This window comes from Artemia sp. Qi Xiang Cuo, chromosome 17 (genome assembly GCF_049724085.1).
Source record: "Artemia sp. Qi Xiang Cuo chromosome 17, ASM4972408v1, whole genome shotgun sequence".
In the NCBI taxonomy this organism is placed as follows: Eukaryota; Metazoa; Arthropoda; class Branchiopoda; order Anostraca; family Artemiidae; genus Artemia; species Artemia sp. Qi Xiang Cuo.
Genome location: NC_142810.1, coordinates 58,946,457 through 58,970,691, shown reverse-complemented (window position 1 = coordinate 58,970,691; position 24,235 = coordinate 58,946,457). Strand labels below are relative to the sequence as shown.

Genomic DNA, 24,235 nt, shown 5'->3' with positions numbered 1-24,235 from the left:
CAGCAGAAATTTCGGGGCGCGGGGGTATATCTCCTTTTTGAGTGTTATGAGCAAGCTGTAAACCCGAACGACTCGATAGATAATATAGACGTTGCAATTCAAAGCAAGGTCTTGCATACATTTGCTCTGATGAAACAGATTGTGTAGAACCAGAGTAACGGAAATGTGTTCATGATGGGCGCGAACAGTGAACAATTGTAGCCTTTCCTGTGAGAACTGTTCGATGGATTCAGCCAAATCATCAATAATCAACCACGAGTTCGATTCAATACTATTGAAAACATCAAGTACTCGTATGAATTGTATTGGTATTGTTGTGTCAATAGCTTTTATTTTATCATAGGATTCCTGCCAAATACTATAGCAATAGTAGATTTTTTTTGGCTTCTCCAAAAATATTATATCGCAATTTTGAATTATTTTAGCTAAAATTGTTGTTTTCTCCGACATTGACGGGCCGCACAGAAGCGATCTGAATGGTGATTTAAATTGATACATGCTGCTGCTGCTGCTGGGGACAACAGTCGGACTACAACTAACTGTAAATCATACGTTCCCTATGACTAAGTAGTAATTCCCCACAGTATATATCTATTCAAGAACAACAACAATAAAAAAAACAATATTTCATGGCAGCATTTATTTCGACACTATATGAAAACAAATATTTGCAGTCAACATGACCTGCACAACGATAAAAATAATAAAGCTTGTTCAACAAGAGCAGTTGACAAAATTTCTCCGATGGTCAACATGAAAACTCTATTTGTTAAACATGAACTGCTCGGCAATTATAACACTTCAATAAAAAAAAACACTTTTTTCCATCATCAGAAATTATTTTCTTAAAAAAAAACACTTTTCGGTACACCAATTTTATTTAAAACATCTTTTAATAAACTTATTGTAAACTTAAACACATTTCTGAACAAAAAAAAACAACACTTTTCTCTGCAACGACAACAACAAAAAAACACAGAAAACACTTGTAAAAAACAGAAAACACACTTGGAAATTGCTAGTAGCACAGTTGAACACATTACGGTGAATTTAAAGGTGTGGGATCCCCCCACCCCGGGGGCCGGGGGGCCGAAGGCCGGCCGGCCGTGGGCGGGACCCCCCCCCCCCCCCCCCTGGGCGAACGCGGGAAGGATTCCCGCGGCCGTATAGGCAACTGTCGTGAACCACTAATGCCGATAAATCATTTGGATTCACTGTATATTGATCTTGATTGACTGCAAAGTCAGGGTCACATTTTCTACAGTACAATGTAACTCCACTCTTGTCATATCTCTTTGTATAGTCAATGATACTATTTGCATTCATATTATTAAATTCAAGAGTTTCAATCTGTCTATTTGATGCAATATCACATACAATTTTTTCAAGTGGTGAATCACATTCGGTAACTGCCAAAAAAAAATAACTTGGTTTATAGTCATAGTAGGTAGTGTCATCACAACGATGACGTAGAAACCAAATTGTCTTGTTACCCCAACAGTTGAATCGTAGACCATATTCTTCTTCATAGAATAATTTAAATCCACGACGATACAAATCTCGTATAAATAAACTGAAATCACGTTTGGGATTCTTTCCAATCATAGCAGGGTAAGTCTTCTCCCACTGATCATATTTATCCTAGTGACAATCGGAGCACCGGTGTCCTCTAGGGTGTGAGTCAAACACCTCCTCAAGACATGAATTACATCCTTTAATTTGTACTGCATAGCCTCTATGTAATTTACAGGAATTACATAATTTACACTTTTCAATATAGACATCAATAATTATACAATTCTCACATTGAGTCCAACTGCCAAGAGTGTACATGCACAATGGACATATATAGAACATTTTTCGGTTTCCGATGTCAACTCACTCACTGCTAAAACGAGACTGATCCTCTTCGTTCGATAAATTCAATGAGAGGGACATGGTGGGAGATAGGAGTAGCTCTGTGACGTTACCTCTTTCGAATGATGGGGGGGGGCCATCTACATTGAATCCATTGGCAATGTTTTCAAAAGTATATCCACAATATGATTCTGCTTTGTTCCAATTAATATATCAATAAATTGACTATAAGCATTTGAATCACATTTTAAATGTTTCATACAATAGTCTAATGGAGGAGAATCACTCCTAATTATATGGTCAAGTGTTCCCTGACAAGAGAATATCCTGCGTTTAAGAGATAACTCGAGAAAATCATCATCCAAAATCAAAATGTTCTTCTATAAACACTAGATTTGATCTATTTCTCTCTTTCTCAAATTTATTCATTTTTCAGTCCTTTCACTCCGACTGCTGACTCTAGACTGACCCTGATTCGTTATCCCTAACCAGAAAAGAAAGAGAACATTTTCAATTTCGAAACAATTTTATTGAATAATTACAACAACAACAACATCAATAATATAGAGCATGTACAATCAGCGATACTCTTTATTGTCTTCAATATGTTTCACCAATGCACTTAAAGCACATTAAAGTCTATTCACATGTGCTATATCAACTTTAGCGGCGAAACATAATTGATCCTCCATTTTAAATTTGCTCAAGGATATCACATATCTTGCATATACTACATCCCATTCCAGACAAAGCCGTGAACCTTTCGTGATTTCCACCGCAATGTTTGGTGCTCTTGTACTATTATCATCAACTCCACTATCAACTTCTAATAGGGTAAACATTCCACTCATCGCCATCGTCAACACAAATATATAACCAAATGAGTAAAGTCAAACTGTTCTTCTTCTTCTCACTCCTTTGAATTCTATTCACAGACTAATAAAACTATAGCAAAAAAACCCCTTCCTTATATTCACACCGCCGCTACTATGTAAACAAGCCCTCTGATTGGCTGAGAAGGAAACATGTGATCTAACTGTTTCCGGGAAACCCATAACATTTGGCTTGAACAACAACATCAAATACTATTTCTGGATCATCCATAAAACAGACATGAAAAACATCAAATAAATCGAACAACACACATAACCATCCATGAAAACCGACAAAAATGTGAGAAAGTTCCTGTTTTTCAAATTCTCACTGACAAAAACCATAAAACATCCATAATTTGATGTTGACATCCGAGAAAAACATCAAATAAATCGAACAACACACATAACCATCCAAGAAAACAACCATAAATGTGAGAAAATTCATGTTTTTCCATGTGAGAAAATTCCTGTTTTTTCATTCTCACTGAGAAAACCATAAAACAGACATGAATTGCTGTTGACATCCATAAATGTGACAATGTTCCTGTTTTTCGAATTCTCACTGACAAAAACCATTAAACATCCATGAAAAACATCAAATAAATCGACCAACACACATAACCATCCAAGAAAACATACATAAATGTGAAAAAATTCCTGTTTTTTCATTCTCATTGACAAAAAACCATAAACCACGGGGTTCTATGCCAATATATGGTGTTAAAAAAAGTTGTAGGTGGCAGCAGGGGTGTCGCGTGGGGGCTTTAGGGTCACTTCTACTCATTTTATCTCTAATTTTGCAACCACCATATTCCAAAGCCTCATCTAATACACTCTCAGCCCTTCAATCCCTTTTTTATTCTGTTAGTACCGTGTCTAGCTCCCCTCGAAAAATTCTTCCTCTTCTCTAATGTAGCAAATTGGTCTATAGCCTTGTTTTATTCTTGGGAATTCCACTCCTCTTCTTTATTGCTTGCAATAATATCTCTTCTCTAGTGCAGAAAATTGGTCTAAAGCCTTGTTTTCTTCGTGGCGGTTCCCCTCCTCTCTATTATAAGAAATTAAATAAAAAAAACAAGTTTTTTTAACTGAAAGTAAGGAACGACGTTAAAACTTAAAACGAACAGAAAATATTCCGTATATGAAGGGGGCTGTCCCCTCCTCAACGCCTCGCTCTTTACGCAAAATTTTTTTTATTGTTTAAAAAAATAGAGTTGTGAGAAAGTCAAACTTTAGCGTAAAGAGCGAGGCGTTGAGGAGGGGACAGCCCCCTTCATATACGGAATAATTTCTGTTCGTTTTAAGTTTTAACGTCGTTCCTTACTTTCAGTTAAAAAAACTTGTTTTTTTTATTTAATTTTTGAACGTTTTTGAATTAATGCAGGTTTTGATTTTGGCTCACCGTACATGAATAATTAAAACAAAATTTGCATATTATATTTGGTTAAATGGCTTTCTCGAAACTTGTTTAATTTTATTTACGAACGTTTTTATTAGTAATAAATATACGTAACTTAGAATTAACTTACGTAACGAACTTCTATATTCATAAATTTTTAACACGTATATTAGGGGGTTCGCCCCGTAGTCAATACCCTGCTCTTTAAACTATAGTTCGAATTTTTTTTCCAGTTCTTTAAAAATGACCTCTTAATCACAATCAGTTGATCAGTTGAAAAACTTGTTTTTTTTTATTTAATTCCTGATCTTTTTCTTTAATAATGCTGGGAAATCCGGCGCCCCCTTCATAGCAATGCCCCTTCCCCCCTGCAAACTTCCTTCATGGAAAGAGCCTTCCATATAGCCCCCGACCCTCACCGTCCCACCCATACCATAAAAAATCTCTTAAAAAGTCTGTATACTTACCAATAACCAATACTATATTTTAAAAATGAGTAAATTTAATAAAATTCAGCCCTCCCCCTGGGGCCTTTGGGGGATCAAGTCATCCTAAAAGACATTTTTATCATATTTTCGACCATGCTGAACAAAATGGCTATCTCAAAATTTTGATCGGGTGACCTTGAGAAAAAAATGAGCGTGGGAGGGGGCCTAGTTGCCGTCCATTTTTTTTGTTAAATTAAAAATGGCAATATAACTTTTATTGGCCTTTCCAATTCGCCCCCCCACTAGTTTATCGTCCAAAGGGGGCTATACGATCACCCCTGGTAAAAAAAAAAAAAAAAAAAAAAAAACAAACAAACAACCAAATAAACACGCATCCGTGATCTTTCTTCTGGCAAAAAATGGAAAATTCCACATTTTTGTAGATAGGAGCTTGAAAACTCTACAGTAGGGTTCTCTGATACGCTGAATATGATGGTGTGATTTTCATTAAGGTTCTGTAACTTTTGAGGGGTCTTTCCCCCTTTTTTCAAAAATCAGCCAAATTTTCTCAGGCACATAACTTTTGATGGGTAAGATTAAACTTAATGAAACTTATATATTTGAAATCAGAATTAAAATCTGATTCTTTTGATGTATCTATTAGTATCAAAATCCCGTTTTTTAGAGTTTCGGTTACCATTGAGCCGGGTCGCTCCTTACTTACAGTTCGTTACCACGAACTGTTTGATAACAACTAGACTGTTAAGCCTTTCGTTACCTTAGGCCATGCCTAATAGTTCTTTCATACTACACCGTAGAACTTTTCACACTAGCATAACTTAAGACTTAACGGAGAGATTCCCAAGGTGGCCCGAGCTCTACGTAGAATTTTAAGTTGCATAAGCTTTTACAAAAGCTTATGTAAGCTTTTTACATAAGCTTTTTGACGTTGCATAAGCTTATATTACGTTACAGAAAGTCAAGAGAGCAGCAACAAAATGGAATTTCTGGATAAGCAATTAATAAACTTGTAAATAAATTAATAAACGTTTCCTAGAAAGCGTTCCTCGCTTAGCCAGAGCTTGAATTTCTGTCTCAATTCCACATTTTTTATTTTTGAATAGTTTTCCTATGATGATGGTAATGGTTTTAGACGATGATTGTGATAGTTTTATGAATTTTTGCATAAATTTAAATGACACGAATATATACTTAATGTAACATAGCTTAACCACTTAACATAGAAAATTACGTAAGCAGTCTGAAAGCTGCTTAAGTAAGTTTTACATTCTTATTGGGGATGAACGGAATAACTTCTCTCACGGTGGTCAGTGGAAGAATAAAATTCATAGCAATAATTTTGACGACTTCCGTGAATACACTTGGAAGCTTAGAAAGCTCGGACTGGGCTTCAAAAATATTGGACAGGTGAATTGTAATTGACTGAGAAAATGATTTTGAAGCCCCAGGTTGCAAGGCAAGGACTAGATTGTCGATTCTAAACATTTAATTGGGACTGTTGAAAAGCACAAGACAATTTTTAAACAGCAAATTCATTCTAAAACGGCTATTCTTAGTCTATCTATGAAGTTTAAAAATAAAACTAATTACAAGCCAGGCTGGAAGGCCCTCATCCCCAATAAAACCCCTGGTTCTATATTTTAAAACAGGTCATTTTATGATCTAATAGACAAAGCATAGTTTCAGCATTTCGTCTGTGTCACGGTTACAGGTTGCATCTTCACAACTCTGACACATTTACCAAAAACCGTTTGCTAAGCTGTTCTCAAAGGGAGAATCAGTAGAGTAGTGTAGATAATGAAGTGTGATTGAAGATGCATTGCCTTCCTGATCCTTTATTTGAAAACAGCTTAGTACCCTATGTTGGAATTTAACTCTGAAGTGTGAATGTGTCAGATACAATATTAATAACAATAATGATTTAGTGTTACCCTCTGTACGTATACAAAAATGCTCTGAATAGGAGTATAAGAAAAAGAAAAACAAAAGAACACAGACAAAAATTATGCACAATTCTTGACAACTTTAATTTTTAAACACTCATTCAGCAAACAATTCCAGTTTTAAAATTTGTATAAGGGTATATGGACTACCAAATTAGTCCTTTTACCCCTTTGACACCACAAAAGTATCATCAGATAGTCAGCAATCCTTCATCATCTTCTGTAAGCAAACCCCTGGAAATAAAGATGTCTACCAGTCAGCTAACAATGGGTTCTCCCTATAAAACTACTTAATTCTGATGGGTTGTGGGAAGTACGGGTACTTGTGCTACCCGTTCCCTGCAGTTATTGGCCTATAGGCCGGCCGGCACGGCCTATACGACTCTCCTCACTCACTCCCGCTCTCTTCTCCACATTCCATATAAGATTTCACAACTAGCGACAATAGGCATTTGACAGAAGGCATGTCAGTGAAAACTCGACCATTCTGTTGCAGCAGTCAGAAAATCTATGTGACAGTTCGTCAATTTTCTGAAAAAGTTCAAAAACACCGTACCGTCGGGAAATGTAACTATTATCGAGTACAAATGGGGATACTAAGAAAATATTTGGAGAACCTAAAGAACAGCGATCCGACTTGCCTTTTATCAGATGCAGAGAAAAATTTCCAAAAAGGTGTCAAAAACAATGCATGTGGTGCAAAAAACACATATTAGGACCGTGACGATTTGATCTGAAACTAATCTCATTTTGTCAACTTACATAACCAAGATTGTAAAACATGGCCAAAACAAAGACTGTTTTTCTCGTCTGTTTGTTTGTTTGCGTTTCAGTCTTTCATCACCAGATAAGAGCGGCAATCTGTTTTATTTTTCAAACGGTGCTATATAACCGCGTTTCAATCCTCACTACAATTAGTTGGTTCCTGAGTTTGCCCCTAAAAGGGATTCTGATGAAACTTGCGTTTACGCGCACTAGGAAACTAAACTATTACTTAAAGCGTCGCAGATTACGTCATTCCTCAGCTACAGCACCTTGAAGCCAAAATAATGGATCAAGTTGATGTTGTTATTGTTGGTGCTGGTGTATCTGGTTTAATGGCGGGTTACCGTCTTCTACAGAAGGAACCACAGTTGAAAATTGTTGTTATTGAAGCAAACGGTTGGTTTTTTTTTTTGTTCTTGTGTGTCTCTCCTGAGTTTGAGAATATCAAAATTGAGTTATCCTCCTATAGTTTTATCCTAACTACTGCCATCCTCCTATAGGAGGATGCGTTTAGTCTCCCAGCGTACGTGTGCCCACACTAAAAAACTGAACTATTACTGAGATAATTTCTAAGACCACACTGCTTTTCCACTTACGAGAATTTAAGAGAGACTAAGAGAATTTAAGAATTTAAGTTTTTGTCTTTTTCTTTCAAAGATTTAACTTATTTTTGTTTTATACATTTTTTTCTTTCTTTATTTTCTTTTCCGTTGTAAAAGGCTCCCGTATGTGGAGTCAAAATATTCGGATTTTTTTTTTATTAATTAATGTTTAGTTGTTGTTTTTGTTTTTAGTACGCTTGTCTCTGCTTGATTTAAGTTAAACCCTATTTTCTCTCTTAAACTTTCTTAAGTTCTCGTAAACTATTACTGAAAGCGCCGTAGGCTATGTGTTTTTACCTGGAGGCCAAAACGATGGAGCAAGTTGATGTCGTTATTTCGTGGGTTTCATTTTGGGTTTCACAGTAGCTTACTGTTTTCTTCAAAAGAAACCACAGCTGAAAATTTCAGTCTTTGCTGCTAACAGTTTGTTGGTTTGCTTATGTCCAAGCAGCGGTGCAGTCACCCTTGTCGATAAAATCAAAATTACGCACAACAGTGCAAATTATGTATATCGTTCGTAATCGATCGGGTTAAGCAATTTTCGACTTTCAAGCTTAAAAATTATGATGGACATATCAGAGCAAAGTTTTAAGGCATAATTTGTTAAAATTAATAAATATTGAAGCTTGGAATAGCATTTTACCTATTTTTAAACTGAATTTGGCAAGAAATAAAAAGGTATAGTATTAGCAGGCAGTAGTGGGGAACAAATTATTGTTGATGCAACCTTTCCTAACAATTCTTTGCTTTTTCAGTTTTCAGCTACTCTATGACGTTATATGTATGACGTAACATTATATGTATGACGTTAACGTTTAATGCAAGTATGACGTTAACTTCAAGCGAAAACAGGTATCATTCATGAACCTTGACTCTTTTATTGACAATTGGGGCTGGTGTTGCTTGGGGATTATTCTTAATGAATATCTCCTCCGCAGACCCATGAGAAGTTAATGAGGTATGCCAGTTATGAATACACTTAATCCCTGGATGTCATAAGAAGCTAGGTTTTTATGGAAATCTTATGCTTGCTTAGCGAAATTTTTAAAACACGCGAGAGCCTGATATTCGAGCCTTAAAATTTGCCGTGCGTCTGAATTTCCTCTGAGAAAATCTGGTGGCCTTCCCATAAAAGAGGGGACTGTGTGCGCTTATGCTATCACGTCTCAAAATATTACTTATTCTCATTATTTTCCCCTAAACCACAGCAGATCAGTTTCAAGAATGCCCAATTCAGTTCGTATCTAATTCAAGGGAAAGATAATTCCTGACTAGGTATCCTCCAATAGTTATGGATAACTGAGAATTCCTTAAAACGAGCAAAATCACTAGTATTTTTTAGGACAGCCTTAAGCTATTTTCTGGGGGGAGGGGTTCGAATAATATTCTCAAATGTTTTTCCTAATATTATAAATGCTGACCCTTTATGAAATTTAGATGGTACAGGGGATGGGAAGTGAACAGGTCACTCCCTTGTCGTGACTTGTTGGTGTCTTTGTGGTTAAATAATCTGCAAGCTTGGGAAATGAGCCAATTATGCTCAAGATTATTTTACATATTTTTTTTTCGATCAAATTATTTCTCTTTTCAGTTTAGTGTGAGAGGTAATAAAAGAAAACACAAGTCTAGCCTTCAAAGATGTTTACTCAAGTCTAAACTGGAATATTGATGATAGTTGACCCAAAGCATACACAACGGGGTATGAGGGTTGTCAAGAGGTCCCTTTTGTGTTAGAATTTTTAGAAGCAGACATCTTCCAGAAATATTTCTGACTCACTTGTAATGACGTCAATTGGGGGGGGGGGGGGGTAGTGGTTGTTGAAAAACGCGTTTTTTGGTATTTTCATTGAAAAATGGCTCTTGGGGTACTTCAATAAAAAAAAAAAAAAATGAAAAACGAAATTTCCCCTACAGACTTTGACAAACACATTTTTGCCATCCCGATTGACGCCAGTGCGACTGTAGTTGTCGACGTTTCAAATGCCAGGTCTCGTCCTTATCGATCTTGGATAGGTCCTTAGTACACGGTTATGGAGAGGCAGCCTCAGCTAGTCACAGATGATCCACGCTGGAATAGATTTTTTCGAGCTTGGATCAAACCCTAGGCCTGTAATGTCAAGCGGGGGTTCACAGGACTCTTCTTTGTCAACAGCCTAAGTCAGAAGCCAACAAATTTAAAATTGATAGAGCTCCTCGTTCCAAATAAGCAAGCAATAGATCAAGAGAGCAAAGAAAGTTTTCGAAAGTCAACAATCCCTGTTCACAAAGAAAGAATCGGGTATCGTCAACTGGGTCTACATTAGAAGGTATTCCCATCCGAAGTACCTTTACTCCAAAAATGATACAACATCACAGCGTGCTAGTTCGATAAAGTTCCAAAACCGTCAGATTGGCTTTCCACAGTAAAGGTAATATACAGTAGCGAAATGTTTCTCCAAACATGACACATTTCATAGCGCGTAATTATGCAAGTTGGCGGACCGTCAGAGCCATAGTAACAGTTGCTACTTGGTTTTCCGTCAGAAACATTTGTCATTGCGCGTGCGCGAAGGTGGGGTCACGAAGCTTTTGTGGTTTTAGATCTTTGTCAAAAATTTTCAATGGAGAGTGTAGGACTTTTCGATACGGTATATTACATTTACTGTGTTGACTTTCCATCGGATCATAGTATTTGTAATTGCGCGTGTGTGAGGGAGGAGTCATGAAGAGTGGCTTAGGTTAATGGGTTTCAAAAATCTTTATTGTAGGGCATAGGACTTTTCGCTACTGTTGGTTATATATATTTCTTCTGTGACTTGTATGAACTACCTGACTTTTCAGGAACGAATGCGCAACCCTGTGGCATTACTTCCTCCGCAACTGGAAAGTTCAACATATAGTTTTTCGACACTTTTAAAATCAATTGGCCACACTTTTAAAATCTCAGAAATTTTAAACGATAGCAATTTCGTCTTCCATCGTAGTTTGGTACCAAAAAAAGCAGAAAACACCAATTTCCCACGTCACAATCTTTTCGGTCACTTTTAAAGGGTTATAGAACTTTCAATTTTTGTTCAAATAAGCCCTCTCTCAATCTTCTTGGATCTTCGGTTCGGTACGAACACCCATGGAAAAAAAACGTATCCGTGGTCTTTCTTCTGGGAAAAAATACAAAATTCCACATTTTTATTGATAGGAGCTTGAAACTGCCACAGTAGAGTTTTTAGAAACTACCACTGTGGAAACTACCACAATAGAAACTACCACAATTGAATATCATGGTGTGATTTTCATTTAGATCACTTGCTGTTTTATTTTGGTATATAACTAGAATATTCCAGAATCCCTTCTTTTCTTCATTCTTGTTTCCCTTTGGCTGCTCAATTTCACAAATGAGAGAGTTTTATGTTGTGAATTTTCCAGGGAGGGATGTTTTGCGGGGGAATTTTCCAAGGTGGGAGTTTTCCGTAGGGAGGATTTTGTGGGGGGAGGAATACGCAGAGCCCTGAAATAAAAATATAGACACATCCAAGCTGCTCCACTCCAGTCACTACCAACATCATTTAATTGTAAATTAAAATTTACTGAAAGTCTATAAAATAAAATAGGATAATAAAATAAATATATTACATATTTTGGGATTGGGATAACGAAGAATTGGAAAATGCGATAGGCTGATTATTTTAGTAAACTCTCTGAGAGTAATAAATGAAATCATTTAAAGCAATAGTTCTTTATGTAATTTTCATTAAAATCAGTAAATTAAAAAAAAAAAAATTTTTAATTTTGTACCTTTATTTACTATTTCTTTGACAGTTTTGAAGCACATGTACAAACATGCAAGTTTCAAAGACTGATCCGGCAACCCTGTTCTAGATCCTTTAGTCAGACCAAGCTAAAGTTTTCAAAGATATAGCTTTGTAATTTAATAAGAGAGCTACAAAACCAACAAAAAACAATATTTGCCTTTCATCACTGTTTGTATATCCTTCTCTGTTTGTTAATAAATACGTGAGAAAAATCATAGAAGGAAATATAGCCATTTTATGACAATATTTATCTTGTACAATTTAGTTATTATGTTTAGCTGTCTAACGAAAATGAAATTTAATCTGAAAATCTATGCAACAATTTCAGCACTAGATAGTCACGGCCAAAGGTTATTGTTGTGTTTTTTTTTATGTATTCCTTTTATTGTCAGCGTCAGTAGTCAAACCGTTATTTGCCGCCGATTTTGGCAGCTTTCATTTATAAATGGACGAAATGAAAATGTGAGAAACAAAGAACATAATAACAAAAAATCTGAAAAAAATTCAAAGCTAATCTTCTAGCTAACTAATTAATCCAGAAAAGTTTCAGGATTAATTTTCTTTAAGCCACCTCAGATCCCAACCGATCTGCGCACGCTTCTCCTTCACCTCATTCCGAGCTTTACTCTTCACTCTTTCTTCCGATGTCCTTTAAATCCTTTCTTATGATTAATTAAAAAAATTTCTCCACAAAATAAGATTTTCAAAGAAAAGTAAAGAACTCCATTAAACCAAAAATGAGCAAAAATAAAATCAAATAATCTGCCAAGCGTGAAACTACCACAAATCAGCATCGATAAATAAATGAAACCCGAAACGAACAGAAATTACAATAAATAACTGATTCAAACTCAAAACGAGCAGAAATTAACATGAGTAGGGCTCAAAACCGCTATGTCTTCCCAAGGCCAGAACATAATTTGCACTTTACTGAAAAAATATAAATGTTTTTACTTTTATAACTTTAATAAATCAAATAATATTAACATTTTGATTACTAAATATCAGTATATGTATATTAAACTGACAATGCACATTCATTTGTATTTTTTCAGTAAAGTGCTAATTTTGTTCTGGCCTTGAGGGCTGTGGGGGAAATTTTATTCTCAAATATACAATTTCTGGACCTTTAAACTGCTTTGAACAAAATAGCTATTTTGATTGTATATGTTAGGTTAAATTGCGGGCGTAGAATGGGCGTTAATTGCCCACTAATCACATTCGACTATTAAAATAGGCACAAGACCTTTCTATTTCCAATTGAATGAGCCCTTTTTTAAGTTTCTACGACAACGCGTTCTATAAAAAACCTTATATGCCCCCAGGGCATAAATTACAACCCTTGACCTGAGGGCTGTGGGGGAGTGTCCTCCTCAAAAACATAACTTCTGTCTGGAAATCAACTACGCTGAACGAAACGGCTATCTCAAAATTTTTATTGGATGTGTTTGGGGAAATGGTGGGCGTGGAAGGGGTGTTAGTTGCCTTCCTATCACTTTCGACTATCAAAACGGTACAAGCCATTCCAATTTCCAATTGAATGAGCCCTTTTCGAAGTTTCTACGACAACTCCTTCGATATGAAGTGCCCTGGTCTAAAGGGAAAAAAACAATAATAATAATATGTTGTGCCAACATCGTTGTTTACTTCGGCCGCGCGATTGCGCTGCCAATGATTTTCCTCCACCTCATTCGAAAAAATACTGCATTCCACTTAGTCTCTAACGGATGGCCAAAGAACACACACTTTTGGCAGGCATCTCTCATTTTTAAAACGTGACCTACCCGCCTTAATCCTCCTTCACCCTAACCCTAAAGATTGGGATCGACGCACGCTTTTTGTTTGATGTATATTTAGTCAGACGAGGTCAGTCAGTCAGACCTCTGGAAAACATCTAGCATATCCCCCTCAGCTTTTCCGTCCGTCCGCTGTTCTGCTTGTGTATATTTGTGCATTTCTTATTTGACACTTTCCTTTCATTACTCCGCTAGTGAGATTATGTCTTTTTAATCGGAAATAAAGTTCATTCATTCATAAATGACATTTTTTCACTTTAATAATTTATAAAAAAAAACACTTAGGTTCCTTGTGAAGGAGTCAGAGTTGCCAACTAGACACATTTTATGTTAAAAGGACACATTTCGACGTGCCGGGACACAATAACATAAAAGGCCAAAAAAGGGATACATTTTGTAAATTTATAAGATAAAACGAAATTCCAATTGGATATATATTTTGGTAAAAAAAAATGCCACTTTTCACCAAAGGAGTGCTATTTCTCAATTTTTTTTTTAGTATCCAGGTTTTGCCAGATATCTAATAAGTGATTTTCTCCAAAGTAAGGGATTTGTATGTTTATTTGAGTTTTGTGCCTTCACACTTAGTCATTTTGTATGAATGTTTTATATATATATATATATATATATATATATATATATATATATATATATATATATATATATATATATATATATATATATATATATATATATATATATATATATATATTTCATTATATTTGAGGTTAACTCGTCGCTTTCAGAAAGATTTACAAAGCGGCGCGTTTTGCTCAATAATACAACTGTTAAAAAAAAGTAACCTCTAGTTATTAAGATTTCAAGAGGGACACATTTTAGCTAAAAATGACACATTTTCCGGTGCTCTGGGGACCCATTCATAGGCCCAAACGTTGGCAGCCCTAGAAGGAGTATGACCCTCTTGGGTTTGATTTCACGGGGGGGGGGGTTCCTTCTTGTAACTAATGGTTGGATGAAGCGCTTTCATAAAAAAGAAAAAAAGAAAAGAAAATCTGTCCTACAAGTTCCCAATGAATAGAACGAGCAACCATTTTTAAGAAACATTTGCTTGATGAGGCTAATATTCTTTGAAAGTAGTTTTGAGGTTGAGTAACCATTTTCAATAAGCATTTGCTTAATTAAGAAACATTTCTTTGACCAGGAAATTTTATTGACGCAAATGCTTATTCGAAATGGTTTATTAAACCTCAAAGAACCTTAAAACTATTCTCAAAGAATATGAGCCTCAACAAGTTTTGAAGTTTGCAGCAAAACAGCGATCGTACGTTTCATGGTCTAAGCAGAATTAAAGCAGCGCATTAAAGCAGCAAACTGCTTAGGTTTGAGACTCTAGGTTTAAGGTCTTTGAGGTTCGAGTTGAAAATCTTTGAGGTTGAGCAACCATTTTAATAGGCATTTACTTGATGAGACTCGTATTCTTTGAGGGTTGTTTTGAGGTTCTTTGAGGTTGAGTAACCATTTTTAATAAGGATTTGCTTGATGAGGAAACGTTTCTTGGACCTGGAATTTTTTTTGAAGCAAATGCTTATTAAAAGTGGTTGCTCAACCTCAAAGAACCTCAGAACTAAACTCAAATAATATAAATATCATCAAGTTTCAAGGTTTTCTGCAAAAACTGCAATCATCCGTTTCACGGTCTAAGCAGTATTAAAGCAGCGCATTAAAGGGGCAAACTGCTTAGGTCATTTGCAAAAATTACATCGTTATGTCAGAGCTTGTGAGTTGTATGCGGATTTTTGTTTGCTAAGGTTTAACCAGAACTGTCTAGCTTCTCGTGACTTCTACGTTAATGACCCCTTATAACACGTAGTGACTTAGATGGGGTAATATATGCGTCTATTTTACATCTTTCACTGCATATCTGGGAAAAATAAGTCTCCTGACAATGTCTGAACTATTTTTGTATTGTACCTTCTCTATTTAAAAATCATTGTTACTTCCTTATTTTTTTTATCATAATATCTTTCGGTTGGATTGAGAAACAGATTGAGTTGAACTGAATTTACTTAAAAAAAACGTGTCTTCAAGTTATTATTATGAATTCCTGTCGAATTTTTGTTACAGCATTTCACCCTATAGTTTCGCAAAGAAAAAAAAACCGGTCAAAGTCATCATAATGATCGAGGGATTGCCCATTTCTCGTCACCTAGTGCACATCTTAAAGCGCCAATTGTGCCATATCTCATGGCACATGTTTGCCCCGCAAAAACTTTTCACACCGCGCATGCGCATATTGAGCCACTCGTGGGATACTTCTGCCAAACATGGTAATTTTCTACCTGGTGTTAAAGTAGGTGGCCTTGATTTTTTTTTTTCAGATCGGGTCGGTGGAAGAACCCTAACACTTGATGTAAGTTTACCAGACGGTAGAAAAGAGCCTTTCGACTTTGGTGGACAATGGGTTTGCACTACACAAACTCACGTGATGAATATGATAAAAGAACTAGATCTTGAAGTTTATAGACAAAACACCAGCGGAAAGAAGGTCGCATGGGTTGGCGAGAATCCAATGAGACATGTCTATGATACAGAGTTTCCGTTCAATGACTGTAGTGAAATTCAAGGCTTCATAGAAGAGGTTACTGTTTATTTTTTTGTTAGATTATTGTTATATTTTTTAGATTATTAGCCCAGAAAAAAAATTGTAAAAAAATACCTAATCATCGTAGTCATCTAGTTCTGAGCAAAGAGTATGAATAACTTTTAAGAGTGAGAACTGGCGCTAGTGTCGAAAATAAAGACTATCATTGCCATCTAGTATTTGGCGACGTTTGGCATTTTTGTCAAGCTTTGTAATCCTTTATATATCATGAACTGAGATCAAACTCTTATTACTGGCCTAATTTTAGTAGTTAAACTAATTCAACTAATTATTACACTAATAAATACCAGGTGTCACCAAACGCTAGATGGTGGTAATGGTTTTTGGCCGACACTAGTGCCAGTCTCCACTCTTATAAGTTATCCATACTCTTTGGTTCTGAGTTCAATGCACCATACACCCTTGATTGGTAAGATCAGCAGTTTCCCTAGATTCATTAAGTGTTTGTCCTTTTTTTAAAATTAATTAAAAAATTTTTTCCACAAAATAAGTTTTTTAAAAAAAGTAAAGAACTCCATTCAACCAAAAATGAACAAAAATAGAATCAAATAATCTACCAAGCATGCACCTACCACAAATCAGTATCAATAAATAAATGAAACCCAAATCAAGCAGAAATTAAAATAAATAACAGATTAAACTCAAAACGAGTAGAAATTAATATGAGTAGGGTTATAAACCCCTATGCTTTCTAAAAGCCAGAATGTAATGTGTACTTTACTGAAAAAAAAAATCAAATGAATTTACTAAAAAAATATGCATTGACAGTTTAATATACATATGCTGATATATATTCCTTAATACCTTAATTAATTTTTGATTTCTTAAAGTTATAAAGATGAAATCATTTAAAAGAAATTTTTTCAGTAAAGTAGAAATTATTTTCTGGCTTTTGGAAAGTATCGGGGTTTAGAACCTTACAAATAACCTCGGACAACTGACAGCCTAAAACCCTTATATGCCCCCAGGGCATAACTTACAACCCTTGCCCTGAGGGGTGTGGGGGGTTTGTCATCCTAAAAGATATAACTTCCAGAATTATCAAATACGTTGAACAATATGGCTATCTCAAAATTTTTATTCGTTGTGTTTGTGGAAGTGATGGGCGTAAGAGGGTGTTTAGTCGCCCTCTAATCACTTTCTACAATTAGAAAGGGCACTAGCCTTTTCGATTTCCAATCGAATGAGCCCTTTTTGAAGTTTCTACGACAGCACTTTCTATAAAAAAAACCTTATATGCCCCCAGGGCATAACTTACAACCCTGTCCCTGTGGGGTGTGGGGGGGGGGGTTGTCATCCTAAAAGACATAATTTCAAGAACTTTCAACTACGTTGAAAATATGGCTATCTCAAAATTTTGATTGGACGTGTTTGAGGTAATGATGGGCGTTAGCGGGGGGCTAGTTGCTCTCCAATCACTTTCGACTATTAAAAAGGGCAATATCCCTTTCAATTTCCAATCAAATGAATCCTTTTTGAAGTTTCTACGACAACTCTTTCTATAAAACCTTATATGCCCCAGGGAATAACTTACGACCCTTACCCTGAGGGCTGTGGGGGTTGTCATCCTGAAAAACCAAATTTCCAGAACTTTCAACTACGTTGAACAAAATGGCTATCTAACAATTTTGATTGGATGTGTTTGGGAAAATGGTGGGCATGTGAGGGAGGGGGGGTAGTTGCCCTCCAATCACTTTCGACTATTAAAAAGGGCACTAGCCCTTTAAGTTTATAATTGAATGAACCCATTTTGAAGTTTCTACGATAACGCTATCTATAAGAACTTATATGCCCCCAGGCCATAATTTAGAACCCTTGCCCTGAGGGCTCTGAAGGGGTTATCATTCTCCATGACATAATTTCCAGAACTTTCAACTATTTTGAAAAAAATGGGTCTCTTAAAATTATGATTCGAGGTGTTTGGAGAACGGTGTAGGCGTGAGAGGGGGGTTAGTTGCCCTCCAATCGCTTTCAAATATTAAAAAGGGCACTAACCCTTTCAATTTCCAATCAAATTAGCCATTTTTGAAGTTTCTACGACAACGCTTTGTATAAAAACCTTATATGCCCCCAGGGCATAACTTACAACCCTTGCCATGGGGGCTGTGGGGGGAGATTCCTCCTAGAAGACATAATTTCCAGATCTTTTAACTACGTTGAACAAAACGGCTATCTCAAAATTTTGATTTGATGTGTTTGGGGTAATGGTGGGCGTGGAAGGCCAATTTGAGATAGCCAATTTGTCCCACGACGTTCAAAGTTCAGGAAATTATACCTTTGAGCAGGACACTCCCCCCACAGTCTCCAGGGCAAGGGTTATTAGTCAACCCCTGGGAGCATATAAGGTTTTTATTGAAATCTTTGTCGTAGAAACTCGAAAAAGGGCTCATTCGATTTGAAATTCAAAGGGCTAGTTTCCTTTTTAATAGTCGACAGTGATTTGAGGGCAACTAACCCCCCTCTCACGTCCACCATTCCCCTAAACACATCCAATGAAAATTTTCAGATAGCCATTGTGTTCAACGTAGTAGAAAGTTCTGGAAATGAGGTCTTTGAGGTAGACACCCCCTCCCAGCCCACAGGACAAGGGTTGTAAGTTATACACAGGAGGCATATATGGTTTTTATTGAAAGCGTTGTCGTAGAAACTTCAAAAGGGCTCATTTGATTGGAAATTGAAAGGGCTAGTGCCTTTTTTAAAAGTTGAAAAGTGATGGGACACCGACTAACGCCCCTCTCACCCCCACCATTTTCAGAAACACATCCAATCAAAATTTTGAGATAGCCATTTTGTTTAACATAGTTGAAATCTCTGGAAATTATGTCTTAGATGATGACAACCACCCTCACAGCCCTTAGGGTAAAGGTTGTAATTTATACCCAGGGGGCATATAAGGTGCTTATAGAAAGCGCTGTCGAAGAAACTCAGAAAGGACCCATTCGATTGGAAATCGAAAGGGCTATTGCGTTTATTAATAGTTGAAAGTGATCGGAAGGCTTGACATTTTTATAGTAAAGATCGATGTGAGTACAATGTATGATTTGTTGTTGTTGTTGTTGTTGTTGTTTAGATCAGGGCGCTTCGTATCGAAGGAGTTGTCGTAGGAACTTCAAAAAGGGCTAATTTGATTGAAAATAGAAAGGGTTGATGCCCTTTTTATAGTCGAAAGTGATTGGAGGGCAATTAATCCCCCTCCAACACCCACCCTCCCATTTGCCTTTATGTTTAAAAAATAAATGTTGCCTTAAGATTAAATCAAAATGCACTGTGTTAATGCTAATTCCCAATAAAGGCACCTCAGCAGTATCCAAAGAACGACTGAGGGTATTATCGTCAAACTTTCGGGGCTACTTCTGCTCTTAAAATTTTACCAAGTCAAAATAGCGTAAGTGGATCCAAGCGATCAAAGAAAGTAAGCAGATTTTTTTTACTATTGGTATCAAGTTTTCCATTTTAGGTCAACTAGAGGAGGTATGAGACGCTACTATTTGTGTCCAGATTTTTAAAAGGGTGTATGTTGTTAAAAAATGCTGAAAATTTTTCTCCAGCATACAAATAGCAGGCCAAACTATAAAGTCTTAAAAAAACGAAAAGATTTATAGTATTACTTACTATTCCCATAAATAGACAAAATCAATATAAAACAAACAGAAATTAATTAAAAAAACTTTTTTCTCAAAATAAGTTTTTCAAAGAAAAGTAAAGAACTCCATTAAACAAAAAATGAGCAAAAATAAAATCAAATAATCTACGAAGTGTGAAACTACCGCAAATCAGCATCGACAAATAAAAGAAACCCAAAATGAACAGAAATTACAATAAATAACCGAGTCAAACTCAAAACGAGCAGAAATTAACATAAGTTGGGCTTAAAACCCCTATGCCTTCCCAAGGCGAAAACATAAATTGCACTTTACTGAAAAAAAATACAAATGAATGTGTATTGTCAGTTTAATATATATATATATATATATATATATATATATATATATATATATATATATATATATATATATATATATATATATATATATATACTGATATTTAATAATCAAAATGTTAATATTATTTGATTTATTAAAGTTATAAAAGTAAGAACATTTATATTTTTTTCAGTAAAGTGCAAATTATGTTCTGGCCTATGGAAGGCATAGAGATTTTGAGCCCAATTTATGTTAGTTTCTGCTCGTTTTGAGTTTGACTCGGTTATTTATTGTAATTTCTGTTTATTTTAGGTTTCATTTATTTATCGATGCTGATTTGCGGTAGTTTCACGCTTCGAAAATTATTTGATTTTATTTTTGCTCATTTTTTGTTTAATGGAGTACTTTAATTTTCTTTGAAAGACTTATTTTGTGGAAAAAGTTTTTTTAATTAAGCTAAATAAAAAGTGGCATTTTGAAACTTGTATTTGCGTCTTAATGTTTTTATTAAAATCCCAAATTTGACTTAATTAGAAAGCGTCACCACAATTGAGAAAGGTGTGCATGTTTGAACTTAAATTTCCAAAAAGACGAAGGATATTGAGGCGAGTCCTTAAGATAATGTTGAGGAGAGTTTTTAACCAAATCAAAACACGTTATGCGTATACCCATTGTCAAAAAAGTGTAACTCAGGAATGACTGAGTATATTAATTTGGAACTGTCAGAAAATGATAAGGGAAATGACCAGAAAGGCAATATTTCCATGCTACCACTACTACTACAACTACCACCCAAACTACTGCTACCACTGATGCGACCACACTACTCTATTTACAATATTGAGGGGAAATCTGCACTAAACCAAAAGACGTCATGCGCATGTACAGTACCAAAAGAGTGTATCTCAAAAATTGGTTTGGGCATTAAGCTGGAACTTACAGAGAATGCTTAAAGGGGAAGATCCTCTGACCAAAAAACAATATTTGCACGCAACTACTGATACTAATATCACTGCTTCATTTACTAGTACTACTGCAACTTCAATAACTACTTCTATTGCAAATAAGGCTAAGAGCATTGAGATGAAAATTTCAAGAAGCATATTAACATATAGGCTATCAAAAGGACATATCAGCAATGTCACAGCAATGGCTAATTGTATTAAGTTGAAGCTTCAGGGCTTGATGAAAGGGATTTTCTCCTGACCAAAAAGGCAATACGTCAATACTACTGCTACTACTAGTAATAACGCTATTGCTATCAATACTACTACTAGTAATATGAATACTACTACTGTGACTACTATTACTAATATTCCTAAGGGTATGAAGGTGAATTTTTCAAGGATTTATGGGGGGATGAACTGAATCACAATACGCTCTCTTTGTAGGTTGTCAAAAGGGCGTAGCAGCTATATCTTACATACAATTTGGGAATCATATTAAGTTTTATTTTTCAGGTCAACTTGAGGAGGTTTAAGCTTAAATTAAACAATACTATTTGTGTCAGGATTAAAAATTGTTAAAAAAGTTTCTCCAAAATAAAAATAGCAACTAAATTATGGATTCTTAATGAAAAAAAAAACAGAAAAGATATAAAGCATTATTTTTTCCGTGAAAAAAACTGTGTCAATAAAAAACGAACAGAAATTAACTTAAAAAACTTTTTCCAAAAAACAAGTTTTTCAAATAAAAGTAAAGAGCTCCAGTAAGCGAAAAATGAGCAGAAATAAAGTCAAATAACCTTCCAAGCGTAAAACTACCACAAATCACCTTCAATAAATAAATGTAACTCAAAACGAACAGAAATTACAATAAATAGCCGAGTAAAACTCAAAACGAGAAAAAATGAACATGAGTAGGGCTGACAACCCCCATGCTTTCTCCAGACCAGAATATAATTTACACTTTACTTGAAAAAGAAAAATACCGTGGATTATCAGTTTAATATACGTATACTGATATTTATTCCTTTAAGTTTTAATAAGTTTTTATTAAGTAAAGTAAAAAAAAGTGAAAACATTTTAAATATATTTTGTTTTCAATAAAGTACACATTATATTCTCGTCCTGAGAAGGCACAGGGTTTTCCAGCCCTACTCATGTTAATTTTGCTCGTTTTTGTTGTATTTTTGTGTTTTTATATTTTTTTCTCTTTTAATATCCAATTTTATTAACTTTTCTATCTTATTTGCATCTTCAAGTCCTTTTTTTGAACTTTTCAAGAGCTGTTTCCGTTTTTTTATTGTTACCCTTTCTCCTTAAGCTCAAAATAGTGGCGTTCTCGATTTAGTAATAAATTTACAATAAAAAAATGGGTCAGAGGAATCCTTTGCTTTTGTGTTTTGCATCTTTTTATCTTTAATATCTTCTATATATTTTTTACACTTTATTTTGTTATTATTTTCTATATTATCTACATCTTCAAATGCTTCTTTTGTACTTTTTCGGTGCTGTTTCAATTTGTTTATTGTAGCTAATTCTCCCTAAGCTCAGAATAGTGCCGTTCTCGATTTGTGCTAGCATCAGTTTTTATTCTTTATTTATTTATTTTTGTTTAAGAAACAGACAAAGATATAAATCCGACGTAAGTTGGAATATACAGCCAAAGAAGTAACAAATTTACAATCAAAACTGGGTCAGAGGAATTCTTTGCTTTTGTGTTTTGCATATTTTTATCTTTAATATCTTCTGTATATTTTTTACATCTTATTTTGTTATTATTTTCTATCTCATCTACATCTTCAAATGCTTGTTTTTTACTTTCTCGGTGCTGTTTTAATTTGTTTATTCTGCCAATTATTAAATGTATCTTCCATAGCTCGAAATAGTGCCCTTCTCTGTTTGTACTTTATTTCTTTATTGTTTTTATTTCTGTTTAAGAAACTGACAAATAAAAAAACCGGTGTAAGTTAGCATATGTAACCAAAGAAGCGATTAAATTAAAGAAACCTATAATTTTTTGCTTTTGTGAAAAATCAAAGAAATATTTTGCTTATTTTGCATTTGATTTTTTAAATTATTTTGCTTTTTTTGCAGTTTTGTATCTTTTTACCTCTTACGTCTACTGTATCTCTTTTCATTTCTTATTTTGTCATCTTTTTTACATATTAAAATGTTGTTTTAGTGCTATTTAAGTGCGGTTTCAATTGGTTTTTGCTCAAACAAAAATGGGTATAACCTCCTGGGAAAGGATTTGAGATGAATGAGGATGGGATATGAGGAGGATTTGGGATTGTGGAGAATGGGGAAGAGAAAAAGGTAAATTGACAACTCAGAATCTTTCTTTTATATATTTCTGCTCCCCACTAAGTGATAGCAATTCAATAAAATATCATTTTTTTTACAATAAATTTTGGAAAATGACAAAAAGATTGTAAGTTTCGAGTCATCAGCATTAACATATTAAAACCACGTCTACTCAAAATTAAACTCATAGGTTGAATCCTGGCTCAGTATCTAAATACAAAAAATCGGCTTTCTTTTCATGATTTGCAGAACAGTATCGACGAATGAAATATCCATTTGTAGAGAAAATATGATATTTTTAGATGGAGGAGCTGTCTCAAAAAGTGCCAATTGAAGATCCTTACTCCTCCCCATACGCTGAGGAGTTGGATAGTATAACACTTGAGACTCTTTTGACGAAGAAGCTAAAAAATAAGTCTGTCAAGGATGCATTTGAGGCGCAGGTCAGAGGAACTCTCGGTATGTGCAACAAGTTTCATCTTTCTAAGATTTCGGAAAAATTGCAGTTTAGCGGCTCTTCTGAGGGGAACATTATAAAACAAAAATAGTATCCCCATTAGACTCCTTGTTCTATGCCGAAACATTTAATCTTTCTGAAATTTATTTCTAAACGCTTCTATTTAACTTTGTCCATTTAGGGAATCAAATTTTCGAAGGGACATGGGTAAGCTATTGGTTATCGTCTTCAGCGTTACAAGATAAAAAAAAAAAAAAAAAAAAAAAAAAAAAAAAAAAATCGAATTCCAAAAATAATAATAAAACAAAGAAACCAATTTATATGCAATTTATCTTCCTTGTAGAAAGCAGTATGAGAGAGAGAAAAGGATTTTTTTTTACAAAACACATATTAAACATAAAAAGGCCCGTTCTTTTGCACTAAGATCTTACTTCTAAGATCTCACATGTTTCTGCAAAGATTTCCGTTCTTTTAATTTATCTTTTCTAAGATCTTACAGCTCACTGATGT

The 24,235-nt window shown here is 34.9% G+C and overlaps 1 protein-coding gene across 2 annotated transcripts in view; it reads left to right on the top strand.

Annotated features, from left to right (window-relative positions):
- LOC148942413 (putative flavin-containing monoamine oxidase A) overlaps positions 1-24,235 on the top strand; it is an 82,336-nt gene that overhangs the window by 26,887 nt on the left and 31,214 nt on the right. Inside the window, exons 1-3 of one of the 2 annotated variants that reach the window (XM_089103746.1) lie at positions 7,456-7,684; positions 15,814-16,073; positions 23,571-23,727. In XM_089103746.1, coding sequence (XP_088959872.1) covers positions 7,573-7,684; positions 15,814-16,073; positions 23,571-23,727 — 529 coding nt within the window. In that variant the 5' untranslated portion in view covers positions 7,456-7,572. Of the gene's footprint in view, positions 1-7,455; positions 7,685-15,813; positions 16,074-23,570; positions 23,728-24,235 lie in introns of those variants that run through there. The other variant, XM_089103747.1, reaches the window with a different exon arrangement.